Source organism: Morus notabilis, unplaced genomic scaffold (genome assembly GCF_000414095.1).
Source record: "Morus notabilis unplaced genomic scaffold, ASM41409v2 Scaffold127, whole genome shotgun sequence".
In the NCBI taxonomy this organism is placed as follows: domain Eukaryota; kingdom Viridiplantae; phylum Streptophyta; class Magnoliopsida; order Rosales; family Moraceae; genus Morus; species Morus notabilis.
This window is the reverse complement of record NW_010366377.1, coordinates 370,123-390,935: the sequence shown is the minus strand read 5'-3', so window position 1 is coordinate 390,935 and position 20,813 is coordinate 370,123. Positions and strand designations below refer to the sequence as shown.

General features: G+C 33.8%; 2 protein-coding genes across 2 annotated transcripts; both read left to right on the top strand.

Moving 5' to 3' along the window:
- The first annotated feature begins 3,902 nt into the window (after nt 1–3,902).
- On the top strand, nt 3,903–6,211 carry LOC21397282 (mitochondrial import inner membrane translocase subunit TIM14-1). Its single transcript, XM_024173532.1, has 3 exons — nt 3,903–4,130; nt 5,208–5,386; nt 5,820–6,211. Exons 1-3 carry the CDS (start codon nt 4,128–4,130, stop codon nt 5,974–5,976), a joined length of 339 nt encoding a protein of 112 aa, XP_024029300.1. The 5' UTR covers nt 3,903–4,127; the 3' UTR covers nt 5,977–6,211.
- Nucleotides 6,212–9,191: 2,980 nt separating this feature from the next.
- LOC21397281 (mitochondrial substrate carrier family protein C) lies at nt 9,192–14,953 on the top strand. Its single transcript, XM_024173522.1, has 7 exons — nt 9,192–10,873; nt 11,682–12,099; nt 12,511–12,655; nt 12,835–12,950; nt 13,063–13,141; nt 13,859–14,092; nt 14,315–14,953. Exons 1-7 carry the CDS (start codon nt 9,727–9,729, stop codon nt 14,633–14,635), a joined length of 2,460 nt encoding a protein of 819 aa, XP_024029290.1. The 5' UTR covers nt 9,192–9,726; the 3' UTR covers nt 14,636–14,953.
- The last annotated feature ends 5,860 nt before the right edge of the window (nt 14,954–20,813 follow it).

Sequence of the window (20,813 nt, the reverse complement as noted above, 5' to 3'; positions counted from 1 at the left end):
ACTCTCGAAATTATAGACATTAATTACTTCTAAACTGCGAAGTGTCCATTTGATATAGTCATTACATATAGATCAATCCTCCATAAATAATTCATAATTAGAGTCAGGTAGAATCCGTTAACCTCTTTAATTACATCTTTATCCTTAAGTACCATTGATTCTCTAATGGATAGTGATTCATAAAACACATTCATGAACCAGAGCGCTCTTACTAATCCAAGTACCGAATCAACACTCAAGAGAATTATTTATTTGCTTCTTTCTCAAGAAGGAATGTATTCCATCTCGTATAATAACATTCACAGCTACCTATTTCATTATGTCTCCAAAATACAAGGAATATGATTCAGGGTCTCGGAATCCGTACCGAGTAAATCAAAATACATAAATCCATAAATAGGAGTTTGTTAAGAACTCAGGATTAAGATCATCCTATATATGACTATCGGTAGACTCAATTAGAATTTCTATGCTTAACGGAAATTATTAGAAATTCATATTGTGTCTGCGTCCATGTTCCACATAATCTCATTATGCGAAATACACTCATTCAATATCTCGCCGTATTAACAGTGCGGATAACACTGTTTCATTCTAAATGGGAATGACATGTATTAATAATGTTTTAATTAAACATTCCGAACTCTAATTAAATTCATTATGAACAATTACTTTTTAATTATCATCCTTAAACATTATCCTCTCGTATACAACACTTATATACAATGTTTAAGGTTACATAAATAATCAAGGAATTTTATTTGATATTCATATAAATATATGCACATAAAATGATGAATAAACTATTTTATTAAATAAATAATAAATATCCTTTTACATCTCATGCTTTTAGGACACTATTCCCAACAGTAAGAATGGTGGAATGTTCTAGTAGTTGATTAACCTATCTTTTGGTTAATGTTCGTTTGACTGTTTGTCCTAAATTTGACATTCCTCACACTGAGCGTTGATTGCTTCATTTCCAACTCCATGAGAGAAAACCTTTACACTTAAATATTTCTGACACCTGTGAGATCAATGGAGTTGAGACTTCTGCTTGGGATTTTTTTTTCAAAGCTGCATGTGTTATGGTTAGTGGTAAGAAGGATACGGTTTGGAGCACACACACACAACTCTTGAGTTATGACTGAAATAATCTTGATAGTATCTTTTGACTTCTTGCTAACAGTTTGTTTGAAATACTCAGGTGACTAAGCGAGTTGAGACTAGATTTTCTTTATGACATGATTTCTCTTGCGCTTGGATTGCTAGAGACTAGCAATAAGCTGGTTGGGGGTTGTGATTAGTGCATGAAAATGCACCCTAAATATTGCTTTTGATTTACACAATATTAAAATATTTAAGCTTTAATTAAACAATTCCATTATTTTTATTCATAATATTTTTAATTGGAATTTGTCTAGTTTTTGTTTAATTATTTACAGATAAAAAGCAGTGTAAAAAGCCACACAAAAATAAGCCATGAAAGTCATATTTTCAACCATTCAGAGCCAAGCTCTCAGCCGAGCCGCACAAGCCGATCAGAGAGAGGGAGAGCCGCGTGAGCCGAGCCACAAGCTGATTCCAGCTCTCCCACGTTTCCTCACTCTTCCTCACGCGCGTCACCTGCACGCATGGCCTCAACGCGCGCGTTCCTTCCACATAGACATCATCGCACGTTTCAGCTTCTCCCGCGTGGGTCCCGCGTCTGCAATGCCAGTCTGATTTCCCAATGAAGCCGCGCCAGCTGTGAACTTTGTCCCCTGTCTGACCATCGCCAGCTCCGTCCGCCCAATCCGCCCGCGACACGTGGTTTTTTTCCTCCTCACTGCCAATCACATTGCGACACGTGTCCCCTTGGAGTTGAATCCGAATTTCTCCATCAGTATCAGAGGAAATTGGCCAGATTTCTTCCCCAAATTAAATATATGATTTCTCCTAATTTATGTGTAATTTTATTTTGTTTCCTTTTCTTTTGTAATTTTCTAGTTTTATAATTTATTTCCTTATTTGACAGGCAACCTCTGAACACTATAAATAGAAGGGTTGGCCTAAGGTTTTAGAAGCTTTTAATATTAAGTTTTCTGTCGTCTTGCTGTCAGTCTCATATTTTCTCTCTAGAACTTGTGAGAATGTTTTACACAATTTTTATATAAGTTCAGTCACGCTTTTCTTATGTAATTATGTCACACATTGTTTTGTCATTCTAATTATTTTACAAATTGTCTTTTACTGCAATATTGTCATATTGATATATTGTCGATTTTAGATAACTTGTAATAATAATATTTTTCTGAGCCAACATAGAGATTTAATTTATTCGATTATTTTATTTTGTGAATCAAAACTTGAATTGGTGAACGAAGCATTAGGTATTCTCGACACCTTACCGTTTTCTTCATACAGATTTTCTCCTTTTTATTTTATTTGCAACAAAAATCTCAAAAACTTTCATTTTTCTTTAATTCACTTTTCTCTAACACTCTTATTCTGTTAATTATTCTTGTTATTTTGTTATCTCTCTGTGGATACGACCGCCCTTCTGTGCTACAATTGATCGCTTGTGAATATCACTTTTGGGCGTTAATCATTGTCAGTCTCATATTTTCTCTATAGAACTTGTGAGAATGTCTTGCAAGCTAGGCTATAGTTCGCTTTGTGAGGTTAGAGATGAACTTTTGTTAGTGACCTAATTCGGGCTTTTGATTCCTTGTGGTGTATTGTTCAATATCTGAATGAATTAAGTCTCATGTATATCTTTCATGTATTTTTCAAAATATTTTGTGCCAATTTTTATATAAGTTCAGTCACGCTTTTCTTATGTAATTCTGTCATGCACTATTTTGTCATTCAAATTATTTTACAAATTGTCTTTTAGTGCAATATTGTCAAATTGATATATTGTCAATTTTGGATAACTTGTAATGATAATATTTTCGGAGTCAACATATAGATTTAATTTATTTGATTTTTTTATTTTGTGAATCAAAACTTGAATTGGTGAACGAAACATTAGGGATTCTCGACCCTTACCGTTTTTACTACTGAATTTCTTTCACACAAATCTTATCTACTTTTTATTTGCAACAAAGTCTCAAAAAACTCTTCTTTTTCATTAATTTACTTGTTATTTATTTTTCTCTAACGATCTTATTCTGCTAATTTTTCTTATTATTTTGTTATCTCTCTGTGGATACGACTGCCATTCTGTGCTACAATCGACCGCTTGTGAACATCATCTTTAGACGTTAATCATGTCTGTGTTTGCGTAGGGTAGAACTGTAAATTTGAGCCGAGTGAAACGGGTTAGTCCGAGGCTCGCCACTATTAGCTCGAGTCTGGGCTGGGCCAAGTTTTAGAATTTAAATGTTTATTGAGGCTGGGTCAAACGTCATTTTTAAAGTTTTTCTTTTTTTTAAATATCTTATGAAATTCGGGACAAACTGACCTTAAGCTTTTATGGCTTTTCACTAGATTGAGTCATCTCTCTTCTATTAAGGCCCGACTAGAAATTTTCATTCAGACTGTCAAATTGGGATTAAGCAGCTCAAACTTTCACCTCTAATGCAACGACACTTAGCATATTTCGTGCTTAAAAAGCACGTCAAACCCCACCTATTTGCTAAATGAGATGAGCTAGAGAGCTAGGTCCATTTAGGCCTCGTTCACTTTGCTGATTTGAGTTTAGAATTTGAGTTTTTCTACAGTAAAAAGCTCTCACAAACAATCACATCTAACTTTTTTACTACAGTAAAAAGCTCTCACATAAAATTGTATCTCAACTCGAATTCTAAACTTAAATAAGTGAAGTGAACAAGGCCTTAATCATTATGTCGTATCATGTACCATATTTATGCTGTATCATATTTGTGCCGAGGTGTTAAGCCTAGTCCATTCTGAGTTTTGACATCTCCAATACCCACCAAGCATTTTTCAATAAAAAGCGGTATTCGTAACGGCTGACGGGTGTGACGTGAAGATTATTAATAAAACACACGATCCAAACGGCTGACGGGTGTGAGGTGGGGGTGGTGCTTTTTACCTCCGGAACAACGAGGCAAAAAGCTTCGAGAAATTCTGAATGAAACGCCGAGCAATTTCGCTTCAGAACAGAAAATTTCACGCCAATGGTAAGCCAACCATCTCAGGCTTTATTAATTTCCGAATTCAATTGTTATAATTGGCAATATTAGTACGTTCAATTAGTGGTTTTAGCACAAGGGTTCATAAATTCATGGTTTTTCCTTAATTTTTTCCCTCTACCTAGTTCTTATTCTTCATCTTTTCTCTGATTTGATTTATGCGCTACTAAGTTTGGATTTTGGAATGGAAATGTTTGTTCTTTCTCTGATAGATTTTGATTTATCCGAATTAGAAGCTGAATTTGATTTGTCAGTTTTCTTTACAACTATTTTAGGACAGTCTGAGTTGAACAATGGATCAAAGATAATTTTTTTTTTTTTTTCATTTGCGTTATTCCAAACCGTTTGATCACGATTGGCTGGTCCTGATTATATGACTGCCTTGATTGTTCGTGATAAAGATATGGCGGTTCTCATGTGCTATGGCGTTTTGTTGAGTGAGATTGAGAAATCCTGATACTTATAGGCTCCGTTGTTTTCGCTGATTCGAGTTTAAAATTCGAGTTTTGTTACAGTAAAAAGCTCTCACACAATATCACATCTCAACTCAAATTAAAAACTCGAATTAGCGAACTGAATGGGCCCATAGTTCTAGAGTGCTATGAAGTTTTACAATACAAGATCAAAGGTCAAAAATTGATCTTGTCTTTACTTTGATGAGTTTAGTTTAGCAGGCTTATATATATATATATGTATATATATATAATGTTGATTACTTTGACAAGTTTAGTTGTAGAGTGCAGAAACCTTTGTAAGTTTTATTTAAGGAAATTGTTATTTTGCTTCTTAAACGCAAAAACAGATAATTTTATAGTACAATGTAATGATAATGAACAGGATAAAAATCATCAATAGATTTTGTATATCTGGTCCAAACAAGGGGCGTGTTGAAATTGGCTTTAATAGGAGTAGGGATGTCAATGGGGCCGCCCCGCAGTCGGACCTGCCCCCGCACTGACCTGCCCCGCTAATTGAATTTTTTTGTAACATGTGTATCTTTCTTTTAGATGGGATTTGATATGCTACAAATTATAAGAATTAATCAACTTTTAGATGTAAAACCAGGGTACACCGCTTCTAGCTGGTCTTGCAGTAGCTGCTGCTGCTCTCGCTGGTAGATACGGTATTCAGGCCTGGCATGCATTTAAGACACGGCCTCCAAAACCCAAATTACGTAAATTCTATGATGGCGGTTTCCAGCCTACAATGACCAAAAGAGAAGCAGCTCTTATTCTTGGTATCAGGTTAGCTTGATAATTTACTTGAACATAGATTTAAGATGTAAAATCTGATCTTAGCGTAATAGTTTCCGTGCACTTGCGTTACAAAAATGAAACCAAAAACAAATTTCTTTCCTGATAGGTTTGTTGTTGAAATAATCATCGCCACCGAACTTTCTCTGCCTTGCTTCGGTGTCTGTTTTGCCGAAAGGAATTTTGATTATTAAACTCTGCATCCCAATATTTAGGGAATTGGTATTCAATTTCCCATTCCTTCTTCAAGGAATTAGTGACGAGGGCTGTGATTGAACTTTTTTCTGGTGTTTGTGAACTCTAATTAACCTTTTCAAACAAGTGAGAATGAGAACAGTTAAACAAATTCTCTCTCATGCCTTGCCTTGAGTAGAAAAGGCTATAGATTCGTCTCTGATCGAACGCGAATTTTGTTTTCTAACAGGGAGAATGCGACACCAGACAAGGTCAAGGAAGCACATAGAAAAGTAATGGTGGCAAACCATCCTGATGCAGGTGGCAGTCATTACCTTGCTTCCAAAATAAACGAAGCTAAAGATATGATGCTTGGGAAAACAAAGGGTAGTGGATCAGCATTTTGATACTTTAATGAAAAATGCCTTTTACTTTGAGAGTTCCACTTAGTGCACATAAGTTCATCACAATGGACCAGCTCTTCATAACAAAGAATATGCAGTTCGTATACAAAAGCCTATTGGGTTGTTTTTTTTGGGGCTGAGAAATGGTTTCACCCGTGATTCGCGACCGGTTAAAATTTTAATTCATTTACAATCTAAATGTATTTAAAGCAGATTTTTCCCGCCCCGTTTAATAGAGTCCCCGCAAATAAATGGATTAAAGGGTAAAATTTCTATCCTAACAGGAACAAAAGAGTTTTATGCTATTAATGTTCCAAAAAGAAGAATTATAAGAAAATTCACAAACAACCATCATAAGAAAAACAACAAATAGAAGGAAAACAAATACGTAACTTTACAAACATGCCTGTTTTTTTGTTTTGTTTTGTTTTTTTCAATTATACCTCCCATTGAAGTTTTTAAAGAATTTAATGGAGAGAAATTTAGGGTTTATTAAGATGAAATTAATATTAACAACAAATGTGGGAGTATTTTTTTTTATTCATTTACAAAATACTTTTTAACTATAGCTCATGTAGATATATGCTTTTTTATTATTTTAATTTTTTTTAAAAAAATAATATTTCTATTTGTAATTAATGTGGGGTATATTATTGGGCGTTAAATGTAATTTTAATGTAGGGCAAAATTATAAAAACTATAAATTATGATTTGATGGGGGACTTTAATAAATTTAGTGGGTACAAATATAATTACTCTATAAAAAATAACATATTGCTTTCAATTATTAAATTTTTATAAGTTCTATCAATTTTATATATTTTGTATTAATATAATTTTATTTAAATTCAATATTTAAAATTAAGCAATGCGAAAATTAGGTTAAAATTTTATAAGTTTATCATTTTTATATTACTTTGTTTTAATATAATTTTGATTGAATTCAATATTTAAAATCAAGCGCTGTGTTTCCTTAAAAAAAAAAAAAAATTGGTGTAAAAAGTTTCTCTTTAAAAGAGTGTTATTTTTACAACTCAAATTACAACTTAAAAGTTTTTTATGCGAGACAAAAAATGTAACAAAAAATTTAAATTTAAATTTTTGTATGAAAAATATGTAATAAAAAAATTTGAGTTACAATTTGATGCTTTGTATGCTACATTTTTTTGGGTTAAAAAATTTCTTTCTTTCTAAAATTACTAAGGCCTTATTCATTTCACCGATTCGAGTTTTCAGTTTTAAGTTTCTACAAATAAAGCTTTCAGAAAATATCACATTTAATTTTTTCTATTATAGTTAAAAACTCTAAAAAAATGTCACATCTCAGCTCGAATTATAAACTCGAATCCGCAAGTTTCTACAAATAAAGCTTTCAGAAAATATCACATTTAATTTTTTCTACTATAGTTAAAAACTCTAAAAAAATGTCACATCTCAGCTCGAATTATAAACTCGAATCCGGGAAACGAATGACACATAATAGAATACTATGATTGCCAATTCTAAAGTCATATATGGCGACGAAATTATTAGCATAAAATGAAATATTTTATTTTGTTTGCGTGTATTTCTTCTTTCTTTTTTGAATATATAAATTAACAACCAACTTAGAAGGTTAACTCACAGTTCTAAGGATCCATCTCAATCAGATCCGAGCAGAATAGCGCTAATGATCCGTTCTGAATAGTTCTATGGATCTGACTAGAAGAAGCAGAGAACAGAGTCCGATTATAGTGCGCTTCCACATGCGGTGTTGTAGCGAATTTCAACATCAATATGGATCTTCTTAATATACTAACATATTAATAAATCAAATTTTTTATCTATCAAATTTACATAAAATTACATAAAAATAAAAAAAAATATATAAATTTAACAATTAAAAAAATATAACCGTCCCTTTTTTATTTCTATTTCTAAATTCACCCTTTTTGTAAATTGTGATTGTGACAAGATAAAAGTTTGTGAACAAGAGAAACGATTGGCTGGCTTTGACAAGTGTCCTATCTGTGGCATCATTTATATGACACGTCTACCCACAGACACCACTAATAATCTAATACAACCACCACTATTATCTGACGCAGACCTTTGATTCTCTTTCCTGTCGTTTTTCTATATTTTTTTTTTTTTGTTGGAAATTTTTGTTTATGTAATTTTATTGAAAAATTTATCGTAAAAGACTAATCAATAACAACCAGTTCCTTCATCCTTCAAAAAATAAAATAAAAATCAGTTCCTTTATTTATGCTCAAGCAAACTAGTTGAAAAGGAAAAATTAACAACTTATGTATACTTTCTTTTTTCCTCTGTTGACTTCGATTTTCGCGTTTAGTATGTAACAACCTTTTTTATAATTAATAGAGTCTCAAAACTTCTCAAAATTTTAGAATGTATGTATGTTTTTTTTTTATAAAAATAAAAAAAATGTCAGTTTTTTTTATAAAAATAAAAAAAATGTCAGATAGAATTTTGATAAAAAACTTAAAAGAATAAAATCGTTTCCAACCTGGTTGAAATTTGGGTAGCATGTATATATTCTTTAAAATAAAATAAATTATAACTATTCATATATTTTAGGATAGGGGACATCAATTATGGAGATAAAGCTATACTACTGAAGCCCTTAAAGTTGAAATTTGATTTGTTTTTATCTGATTGAAATTTTTTTTTTATTCAGTTATCCTATTAAAGTTGAAATTTGATTGACAATATTCAAGAATCGAGTGAAAATATATTTCGAAACCTTAAAAGGTTGTTGAAAGTTTGGAAATTTTTCTTCCATGCACAATCCGTATATTTATGTAAACTTATTAGCCTTGTTTTGCATGGATATTAACCAAAAAAAAAAACGGGAAAAAGAGTTGAGCTTCTTTGTTACCATATTTATTTGCATAATATTACGAATAGGATAACTGGATAAGCATTGAATTAGTCTTTAAGTTCGTTTTAATCTTGAAATAAAACTTCTCAATAAAAAATAAAAACTGAAGTATTTGGACCAACTACCACCGTACGATCCAAATTCAAAAGGGCCCAACAAGTGTCGTCTGTGACTCTGTCCTACGAGTCCTCACGTCAGCCTTTATCCATTCAGCATTAAATTATCCATAAAATAATAAAAAAACAAAAACAAAAAAACAATTCCATTTTTTATCTTATTATTTTTTAATTTAATTTTTAAATGATGAATAATCATTATAGACCTCAAACCTCTTCTCTTCTTCTTCTTCTTCTTTGTTCTGTCACCCAAATCTCTCTCTTTCTCTGAAACAGGAACAGAAGACCAAAATTTATCTTTCTGAGCTCGATTTTCCCTCTTTAATGGTTTCCACTGTTTCGAAAACTTAAAATCTGACGTTTCTTTGGGGTTAAATGATTGATTGAGAGCCGAAAGAGAAGAGGCAAAACGAGAAGCTGTTTCTGGTTTTTGATGACTATGGATTGTTCTTGAGTCGGCACAAAAAATGTGCGGTGGTTTTGGGATTTGAGGCCATTAGAGCTTGGATTTTTCTTCTTCAGAGTTTCGGATTCAACCGGTTGACCCGCTTCTTGTTCGGATCTCACGGCGATCGTCGGATTTTCGAAGGTCCGTCGCTCCTTTGTCTGATTTAGGGTTTGATTATTTCGTCTTTCTGGTAGGAATTGCGTTGATTTTGCTGAAATTGGATCGGGTAGATATATAGATAAGATAAGAGTGTAAATACTAAATATACAAGAGTTGAAAAGTGGATTGAATTTAGTTTGATAGTAATGGTGACTGCGAATGACCCAATCGAGTCGATTCTGAATTCTTTTCAAGTCGTGAAAGAAGCTCTTTCGCCCCTTGAATTGAGCTTGCAGAAGGCGGCGAAGGACTTCGAGGACCGTTGGTCTGGGCCTAGGAATAAGGGAAACACTGTTGGATTGGCTAGTGAATTTGGCGGAGGAGATAAGAATGGTAAAGTTCAGATCGGTGGTTCGAAGAAGAAAAGTGGACAGTGTGTCTCAGTTGGTGGTGAGGAGAGAAAGAAAGGATTATATATTAAGGTCCCGATAAAGGTTTTGTTTGGGAAGTTTTTGCCGAATTCCGGAGATGGAAACCAAGTGGAAGTGCAGAAAAAGGGAGCGAAAGGGACGGATTTGGATTTGGATTTGGCAAAGGAGGATGGGTCTTGTGTGAATTGCTTGCAGTTTAATTTGGCTTGGTCCTTGCTCGTTAACTGTGTTGTTCAGGCATTACCAGGCCCGTTCAAAGCGGGTAAGAGGCGGTTGCAGAAGGCGAGGGACGATGAGGAATTGTGTAAGTGTAACAAGCAGAAGGTTTCTGGTGAATTGAAGCAAAGGTCGTCTAAGGGTCACCATATCAAGACAACACAAAATGAGGGTGCGACACATAAAGAAGCAAAATATGAACCGTTTGAATGCTTTATAGGTTTTGTCTTCGATAAACTAAATCATAATCTTCAGAAGTTTGATAAGGGTGTGCGAGAAGATGGTAATAAGGATTGTGAAACTCCCGTGCAGACGTCTTTAACATCCCAATTTGATCAGTTAAAAGGTATTCTGGATGGTCGCAAAGCAGACGTAAATGATTTTTTGGGAAATCTGATGTTTGCAAAAGTTGGGGGTGTTCCTTCTGGTGTTGTTGGGGTTACTTCTTCGGTTAATGAAGAGGGTGCTGTTGGTGCTAATGATGGGAATAGTGAAGAAACTGGGGGTATTTCACCACAGAAGCTGGCCAGTGGCATATTTAGTATTCCACTATCTAATGTGGAGCGGTTGAGGTCCACGTTATCTACTGTTTCGTTGACAGAACTAATTGAGCTTGTACCGCATCTAGGACGACCTTCTAAGGATTATCCTGACAAGAAGAAGCTGATCTCTGTCCAAGATTTCTTTAGATACACGCAGTCTGAAGGTATGTTCTGTTAAGCTGCATGCCAAATGGTTTCTGACTAGAATTTAAAGAGCTTTTATGTTTGTTTTCACAAAATGTAATTGCCATAAAGGACCCCCTTTTTTGTTGTTGTTGCTGGTATCATCATTCCTTGACGACTAGGAATTAAAGACTTTATGTGTGTGCTTGTGCGTGTCCTTTTAGATGAAAAATTTTGAAGATTTTTGTTCATAAAAGCACCAAGGAGATCGGTGCAAGGATAGCACAGTTTTCTCTATGGCATCTTAGTGCATATTCTATGCAATAATTACAATCAAAGGCATGTGATTGTTTTGTTGTAAAATAATCTCATGAGAGGCACATATTTGGTTAGCTCAAGGTGGTGGGATATTATTTTATTTCTATCCTATATTTTGGGTAACACAATACATGAGCGTTGAACATACACACAATGAAATCACAAAAATGGGACACCCAATGCAACATTTAAGCTACTTGAAGGAGTTGAATGGCAAGAAATTTACTTTAGGGACCAAAGCATAAAAGGTGGTTTACTTTTGGAACTAACGGTGTAATTTAACCTATACTATACCTGCTTGTTTTGGCTAGATGATAGGAGTTATCATATTTATGTTTGGAGAGCTGACATTTATTGATCAGGAAGAAAGTTTTTACTCGATCTTAAGATTGTTGACACTATCAAGAGAAGCAATTTTTATGGAGGTTGATATATTACGTGCTAATAGATTCTGATTATGACAAAATGGATTTGCCTGTACAATTGTATGAAAGAATAATTCGGACCATCTTAAGCTATTCATGCATACAGGAAGGAGATTCTTTGAAGAACTGGATAGAGATGGTGATGGCCAAGTAACTTTAGAAGATCTTGAAGTTGCAATGAGAAAGAGGAAATTGCCACGGAGATATGCTCATGAGTTCATGCGCCGTACTAGGAGCCACATATTTTCAAAGTCGTTTGGCTGGAAACAATTTTTATCCTTGATGGAGCAGAAGGAATCAACCATTCTTCGTGCATATACTTCTCTTTGCCTGAGCAAGTCTGGGACGCTGCAAAAGAGTGAAGTATTGGCGTCACTTAAAAATGCTGGACTTCCAGCTAATGAAGACAATGCTGTTGCTATGATGCGATTTCTGAATGCAGACTTGGAAGAATCTATTTCTTATGGACATTTTCGAAATTTTATGCTTTTACTCCCTTCTGATCGATTGCAAGATGACCCCCGGTAAGCAATATTGTTTATAGGAGCAAGTTAGGCATATTTGGATGTTAAAACCCTTTGAAACATAGATAATTATGTGACATCTAATCTAGTTAGAGTGTCTCTTATATTCACGTACGCATGAAATTGTAACAAGCTTCGTTGTTAAGACAAAAAAAAAAAGAAAACGTACGCATGAAATTGTAACAAGCTTCGTTGTTAAGACAAAAAAAAAAAAGAAAAAGAAAAGACATCATTGTGTCTTTGTTATTGATGCATAATTTATGATGAAACTCTGCAATGAGAAATCAGATGCTGTAAAAGCAAATTCAAAAGTCATATGTATATTGCTCGAACTCACAGACATAGATTGCTAATACTGCTTTACTAGGATTTTTGGCTGATGTCTTGGTAACTTATGTTCCAATAATACAGGAGTGTCTGGTTTGAAGCTGCAACTGTTGTTGCTGTTGCTCCTCCAATGGAAATACCTGCTGGAAGTGTACTGAAATCTGCTTTGGCAGGGGGCCTTTCATGTGCACTTTCTTGCGCTCTAATGCATCCTGTTGATACCATAAAGGCAAATTCTTTGCTTTCCTTTTTCTTTTTGCTCTAGTTTTCTTGTTTTTTTTTTTTTTTTTAATTTTTTTTCCTGAGGCTTTTATTTGGTGATATGGTTATGCCCTGGAAGTTCATAATTTCCTCTGATTGGACATGATCTTGGCTAACTCTTCATTTTCAATGTTTTTGTTTTGTCAGACTCGTGTGCAAGCGTCAACAATGTCCTTCCCTGAAATTATTTCGAAGCTTCCACAAATTGGAGTGCAGGGTGTATATAGGGGTTCAATCCCTGCCATTCTTGGTCAATTTTCAAGGTTGTCCTTTTTCTCCCTTCTATTTGTGCGATGGGAAATAGAAAAGAGAAGTTCCTATCTGATTCAACTGATATCTTTTGTTTTTGTGGAATGTTTTCTTTTAATATTGTAGCCATGGCCTGCGAACTGGCATATTTGAAGCAAGTAAACTAGTTCTTATAAATGTTGCTCCAACACTACCAGAGCTCCAGGTGAATTTTAATTTACCTATTATAGTACTTCCAGTTTGCACTTTCTTCAGAAGCTTACTAGTGTACCCATAAATCAAGATCCTCTTGCTGGTCACCACATTTTGTTCTGCCTGGATGTTTGTAGGTGCTTTTTCTATGATATCCAGAAATTTAATTCGAAGCTATTTAACGATCATACATCCACACAACTTTTTCTCCTTTACGAGAAACTGTAAGGGCAATGTACAAGTATAGTAACACATGAAAAGGTCCAAACAGTAGCTTCCCTGTGGGGCATAAAAAAAATACATATTCCTGAGTTTCATACCTTCGAAAAGTTGCTATTTATTGGTAATTTGGGTTTTCAGTTTAGAACACGAGTTTGCTATAAGAACGATGAGGGGGATTTCTGTGTTATAGAAAATAGAAAACGAATCTCAATAACAGGCAGTTGAATGCCTCCTCTTTCACACACACACACGCGTGCGCGTGCGTATCGAATGTGTTGATGTTATGGGCCTCAATAGAGTGTCGATGGATGAATTTGAAGAAAGTTGTCGCACATTTCATTCTTAAACAATGCAAAAAATGGATTAGTAGTTTATACGGGCGGCAACTGGAAACTTGCTTGTCTTTACTCAAATTTCTGGTTGAATGATACTTGTTAATGTTAATCTATTTGTTGAATATTTAGTTGCGTATTGACTCTGTTTTCTAATGTTTTGGTTTGTCCTATAGGTTCAATCTATAGCATCATTTTGCAGCACGGTTTTGGGAACAGCGGTGAGGATCCCGTGTGAGGTATTAAAGCAGCGGTGTCAGGCTGGCATTTTTAACAATGTGGGAGAGGCTATTGTCGGGACGTGGCACCAGGATGGTCTTAGGGGCTTCTTTCGGGGGACTGGTGCAACTCTTTGTCGAGAAGTTCCTTTCTACGTTGCTGGCATGGGGCTTTATGCTGAATCCAAGAAGGTATGATCATATAGCATTTGCTTTGATGGGCCTCTTAATGTATTTCCTGGCTTTAAGATCATGTCTGCTGAATGAATCTCATATCCTTCTGGTCTGTGACCTGTATAACATGGTATTCTAATACTTCAACGAGGTGTTTGTGACATTTGCATGTTCTTGATTTTGCTTATCTATCAATTTGTTGTGGTAACTTATTATATTGTGTTTCTTTATTGTTATAAGCTTGCGCAACATCTCCTGCGACGTGAACTGGAACCCTGGGAAACGATTGTAGTTGGGGCTTTATCTGGTGGACTAGCTGCTGTCACCACCACACCCTTTGATGTGATGAAGACTAGAATGATGACTGCACAAGGCCGGTCTGTCTCAATGAGCATGGTAGCCTTCTCCATTCTCCGACATGAAGGACCACTTGGGTTGTTTAAAGGCGCCGTACCAAGGTTCTTCTGGATTGCTCCCTTGGGTGCGATGAACTTTGCGGGCTACGAGCTTGCAAGAAAGGCCATGGACAAAAATGAAGAGAGGGTGGCTAGTGCTGGGTAAAGTTTTGTCAGTATTTTATTTTATTTTTTGTGTAGTTAAGCACTGCTCTCTGCAGCTACTATCTTGTTATCTTTATGATGATAACAATTTAATGCTGCCGGAAAGTTTTGAGCCTTTTCCGGATTTGGTAGCAACCATCTGTTAAAAACTATAATTTGTCGATGTCTCCAGACGCTCTAATTTTGTTACAATATCTTTTTCTGAACTCTTATAACTGTCCCCGGTGGCCATGAAAATATGTTTTGAATTTTATGTTGTAATTTTGCTCGATTCCTTGCGAATCTGTACAGTATATGCAGCAGTCCTACGGCCTTCCCACGTTTTTCATAGCATTTACGTTTACATGTCTGCTGGTCAGTATACAAATACTTAAAGCCGTACCGAATGTACCTCTCTCTTTCAAAAAAGATGCTATCCTCTCTCAAAAAAGATGCTTTGATATTTCTTGGTATGATTGAGACATGTTTCTTAAAGTTAAATCCTCTCTCTCAAAAAAGATGGCTTGATGTTATCTTTTGACGAGCGTTTAATTTCTTGGTATGATTGAAACCTGTTTCTCAAAGTTAAATGGAAGAAACTAAAATGTTAACCTTGATGATGTGTGCTGGGGACTGGAGAGGACTCATGGGTGATGCCGGGTGTTAAACAGCAAACACGGCTGCCCGGGGCTTGTGTTTAACACCCAGTGTCGTTATCCGGGGCTTGCACACGGATGGGGTCTACTTTTTATGTCATGCGAGCCCAGGCTTAGAGAATTTTGAAGGAAATTGAGACCATGCTGATCAATGACTGTTATCACTTATGAGTGTGCGTGAACTTTTTGAATGAGAAAATTGGTAAACTAACTCTTTAAGAAAGCATTGTTCTAGATTTTTATCTCTTATTTTTTATTAATACCTTTTTGACTAATATATTTTTTTGACTAAAAAGTATTAATTAAGAATAAGGTAAAGTCTAAGACTCATGTATTACATTTTTTTAATACAAAGATCTAAACTTTCTTATAAAATTTTCTTTTTCTTTTTAAACTTATTATTCCTTGAGAGTATAGTTTAGTAAAAATTGAAAAATAAAAAAGAAACGAAAAAATCGTGAAAATGTTTTGAGAAAAACAAGAAAAGAAAGGAAAAAATATGAGGTGTCAAAAGAAGGAAAAGCCTTCTTGTAGTGACACATGCTAAAAAGAAAGAAAAGTTTTTTTTTTACTCTTTTATGTATGCAAAAATATATTGTCTCAGTCTTCTTAAAAGACATTAATAGTGGCAAAGGGCAGAATAAAAATGTGTTCACATCATATAAGATGAGAAACAGCGAGGCAGTAGGTAAAGTATTTACACCTCGTTCACTTCACGAATTTGAGTTTTTAATTTAAGATGAGATGTGATATTTTTTGAGAGTTTTTCCTTGTAGTAGAAAAAGTTAGATGTAACATTTTTTGAGAGTTTTTTACTATAGAAACCTAAAACTGAAAACTCAAATCGGTGAAATAAACGAAGTTTAGTAGATGATGTCTTTGACACCCTTATTCTCTGCCCTTTTCTTCCTCAACTCAACTTTGAAAAACCAATACAGTCTCCCGTCCTCCATACGTCATCTTTGGCTTCATTTTCAACATTATAAAAAAAAACGGGTATTTTACACATTTTTCTTTGAACTTATATGGTTTTAGCAACTTGCTTCTGAATTTTTAATTTTGATAAATAGGCCATTCAATTTGTAAAATTGTTGCAATACGTCTTATTTTCACGATGACTGTGTTAACTTATTGACAAAAAAAGCATGTTCGATAAAAAATTCTAACATCACAATTTAAATGTAACACACAGTATATGCAGCAGTCCTACGGCCTTCCCACGTTTTTCATAGCATTTACGTTTACATGTCTGCTGGTCAGTATACAAATACTTAAAGCCGTACCGAATGTACCTCTCTCTTTCAAAAAAGATGCTTCGATGTTATCATTTGACGAGCGTTTAGTTTCTTGGTATGATTGAGACATGTTTCTTAAAGTTAAATCCTCTCTCTCAAAAAAGATGGCTTGATGTTATCTTTTGACGAGCGTTTAATTTCTTGGTATGATTGAAACATGTTTCTCAAAGTTAAATGGAAGAAACTAAAATGTTAACCTTGATGATGTGTGCTGGGGACTGGAGAGGACTCATGGGTGATGCCGGGTGTTAAACAGCAAACACGGCTGCCCGGGGCTTGTGTTTAACACCCAGTGTCGTTATCCGGGGCTTGCACACGGATGGGGTCTACTTTTTATGTCATGCGAGCCCAGGCTTAGAGAATTTTGAAGGAAATTGAGACCATGCTGATCAATGACTGTTATCACTTATGAGTGTGCGTGAACTTTTTGAATGAGAAAATTGGTAAACTAACTCTTTAAGAAAGCATTGTTCTAGATTTTTATCTCTTATTTTTTATTAATACCTTTTTGACTAATATATTTTTTTGACTAAAAAGTATTAATTAAGAATAAGGTAAAGTCTAAGACTCATGTATTACATTTTTTTAATACAAAGATCTAAACTTTCTTATAAAATTTTCTTTTTCTTTTTAAACTTATTATTCCTTGAGAGTATAGTTTAGTAAAAATTGAAAAATAAAAAAGAAACGAAAAAATCGTGAAAATGTTTTGAGAAAAACAAGAAAAGAAAGGAAAAAATATGAGGTGTCAAAAGAAGGAAAAGCCTTCTTGTAGTGACACATGCTAAAAAGAAAGAAAAGTTTTTTTTTTACTCTTTTATGTATGTAAAAATATATTGTCTCAGTCTTCTTAAAAGACATTAATAGTGGCAAAGGGCAGAATAAAAATGTGTTCACATCATATAAGATGAGAAACAGCGAAGCAGTAGGTAAAGTATTTAGATCTCGTTCACTTCACGAATTTGAGTTTTTAATTTGAGATGAGATGTGATATTTTTTTAGAGTTTTTCCTTGTAGTAGAAAAAGTTAGATGTAACATTTTTTGAGAGTTTTTTACTATAGAAACCTAAAACTGAAAACTCAAATCGGTGAAATAAACGAAGTTTAGTAGATGATGTCTTTGACACCCTTATTCTCTGCCCTTTTCTTCCTCAACTCAACTTTGAAAAACCAATACAGTCTCCCGTCCTCAATACGTCATCTTTGGCTTCATTTTCAACATTATAAAAAAAAACGGGTATTTTACACATTTTTCTTTGAACTTATATGGTTTTAGTAACTTGCTTCTGAACTTTTAATTTTGATAAATAGGCCATTCAATTTGTAAAATTGTTGCAATACGTCTTATTTTCACGATGATTGTGTTAACTTATTGACAAAAAAAGCATGTTCGATAAAAAATTCTAACATCACAATTTAAATGTAACACAAATAGTATATTTTCTTAACTTTTAATCCATTAAATCTAATAAAAAAAATTCGAGTAAATTTAGTAAAATAAGACACATTGCAATAGTTGTATAAATTCCTGGAGTTGATTGTCAAAATTAAAAATTTGGAGAGAAATTTGCTAAACCATAAAAAATTCGGAGGACAATAGTGTTAAAAACCCTTATTAAAAAATTTGTGTTTGGTATGAGGATTCGTGTCATAGTTCGAATTATGGTTCGTGACTCGCTATAATGTTTTCTTGTACAAAAAACACACATAAACCGAGAATAGTTCTGAATCATGATTCTGAATCTATGAACCAAATGTTCGTATGTGATGAGTGACTTTAATGAGGAGGAAACGTAACAAGAGGATTCCATGAGAAGCCAAATCTTATAAATTAGTCTAAAAATTTGATTTAGCTATTATAGTTGAAACAATTGAGCACTGTTGTAGGAACAAAGGAACAACACCCGTAAACATTATCATGAAAAGATAATTCTGTAGCGGGGTATGAAAAATACACTACTAGTATAATACAATTATGAACCGGCGGGGGACGTTTGAAAGGGAAATTCGTGCTATGATTCAAATCATGGTTCGTGACTCGCTACAGTATTTTCTCTCATAAAAAACACATGTAAAATGAGAATGGTTCTGACTTATGATTATGAATCCATAAACCAAACGTTCTCCGATTTTTTCGTCTGATGGCTTAAAATTGTATTCCTATTGATATACTTTTCATATTAGCAAAAGCCATCCCAATTGAAATTGTCCATATTGTTATAAAAAAAATTCTTTCATAATCGCCCAAGTATTGATTGAATGAAAGAAATTTGAAAAGAACTATAGAAGTTAAGGTGAGGTTTGGTTCATAAGTTTAAAATCATAATATATGATTTTAATTTTTAAAATTTTAATTTTTTGTGAGAGAAAAATACTGTAACAGAATTAAAAACTATGATTCTAAATCAAACAGAACTCTTAAAACAAACGTCAATAAATATAAGAAAGAACACAACGTATTTATACAACGGCATAATTAATATCTAAACATCATAGGCCCGTTTAGTTCGCTGATTCGAGTTTTTAATTCGAGTTGAGATGTGATTTTATGTGAGAGCTTTTTACTGTAGCAAAAAAATTAGATGTGATTGTTTGTGAGAACTTTTTACTGTAGCAAAACTCGAATTCTAAACTCGAATCAGCAAAATGAACGGGGCTCATATTTCCACAGGATTCCGATCTCCGGATCTCCAAAGATTCGCTCCTATCACCAGCGGTCTTGACAACACAACCACGATGAAATATCAGACAAGCAACAAAATCTGAGAAAGACATATATTATTATGGATTTGCTTCTTTGGTTCATAGTCCACAGAAATATGCACAGAATAGAAGCAATACTCTATCTAATAGCTTTGGCAAGAAATACCAGAACCGGATGCTTAAGTTCTTACAACGAATTAATGTACTCAATATTCAATCAAACGTAAGAAAATGATATGGTCAACATGCTCTTTGTTGCTTATATCAAGATCCAAGAAAAGAAACATGAAAAATATATTTAATCACGGCTAAACGTATGCAGTTTGAGATAGACTGTTTTAATATAAAAAATAATAAAAAAAATCAACCAATAAGAATCAAATGTTAAAATTTGGCATATGCTATACTTGGTATTAAATTTGTGACCAAATATAGCATATGTCAAATTTAGCAATGAGAATAGTATTGCATCGAGAGTGATTTTTCTACTCAAATGCCAAAATTTGACACTGGTACACTAATTTAGCATTGGATTGAAGATGCTCTAACTGATATGTGAGAAATCAAGCTCGCATCTGTAGCTTTGGGTGTGTTTGGAACTCATTATAAAATGATTTTATTTTTCTATGAAAATGAAAATAAAAACGTTTTTAATCTCAGACAGAAGTTATTTTTGAAAATGCGTTTGGTAGTTTTATCAAGAGATTATTTTTAGTGTAAAAAAACCCATTAATATCTCTCTTTCTCTCTCTCTGCTCGAGAGAGGAAAAAACGAAAATAAAAAATGAAAAACGACTAAAAGTTTTTCATTTCTCTCTCATTTTACACTAAACTAAAAAATCGTTTTCATTTCCGTTTTTTGTCTTTATTGCGCCAAACACCGTTTTAGAAACGTTTTTATTTTTTCTTTCTCAAAAAATATGAAAAATAAAAACAGAATCAATTTCAAATACGGCATTTGTATTCCATTTTTCTGTACTAATTAATGAGAAGCCAAAACTTGGGCCAATCGAGATACTACTTTAGAAGCTTCAAAAATTCTGTCAAGAGAACAACAAAATAAGCTGCTTCCTTTACAAGAGAAAGAAAAGAGAAGAAAAATAATTGAACTTAATGGATATAGTAAAAACACGAGCAGTATATTAACAACCTTGTAGGCCTCGTAGTTTGAAGAGATTAGATGATATATGTGAAAACAAACTACAAGAGTGACGACTAAATGTAGAAGTTCAGAAGTTACCTATCAATTTTGAAATCTAGTTCTTGGCGTCTGCTTTGTTTGTGTCGGAGTCGACAGTTGCATTTTCGTTTTGTTTGGCATCGTCAAGATTACGTAATCGTTGGTTGTTTCTTAGAATGAGAAAATATTCGATCAAGTTGTTGGAGAAGAATCCGAAAATAAACAAAAAAACTCAACTGTCAGTGCCAGAATGAGACATTATAAACGGATCTTATAATTTTGCATTTTCGTTTTGTTTGGCATCGTCACCAATACCGAGTTCTTCTGCATCTTGGAGATATAATAAACAGATCCCGCAACTTCTAA

Coding starts and splice junctions, on each gene's coding strand:
- LOC21397282 (XM_024173532.1), top strand. Junction 5,387..5,819: donor GCTCTTATTCTTGGTATCAG/GTTAGCTTGATA, acceptor GTTTTCTAACAG/GGAGAATGCGACACCAGACA.
- LOC21397281 (XM_024173522.1), top strand. CDS start 9,727: ATGGTGACTGCGAATGACCCAATCGAGTCGATTCTGAATTCTTTTCAA. Junction 12,100..12,510: donor CGATTGCAAGATGACCCCCG/GTAAGCAATATT, acceptor CCAATAATACAG/GAGTGTCTGGTTTGAAGCTG. Junction 14,093..14,314: donor TTTATGCTGAATCCAAGAAG/GTATGATCATAT, acceptor TATTGTTATAAG/CTTGCGCAACATCTCCTGCG.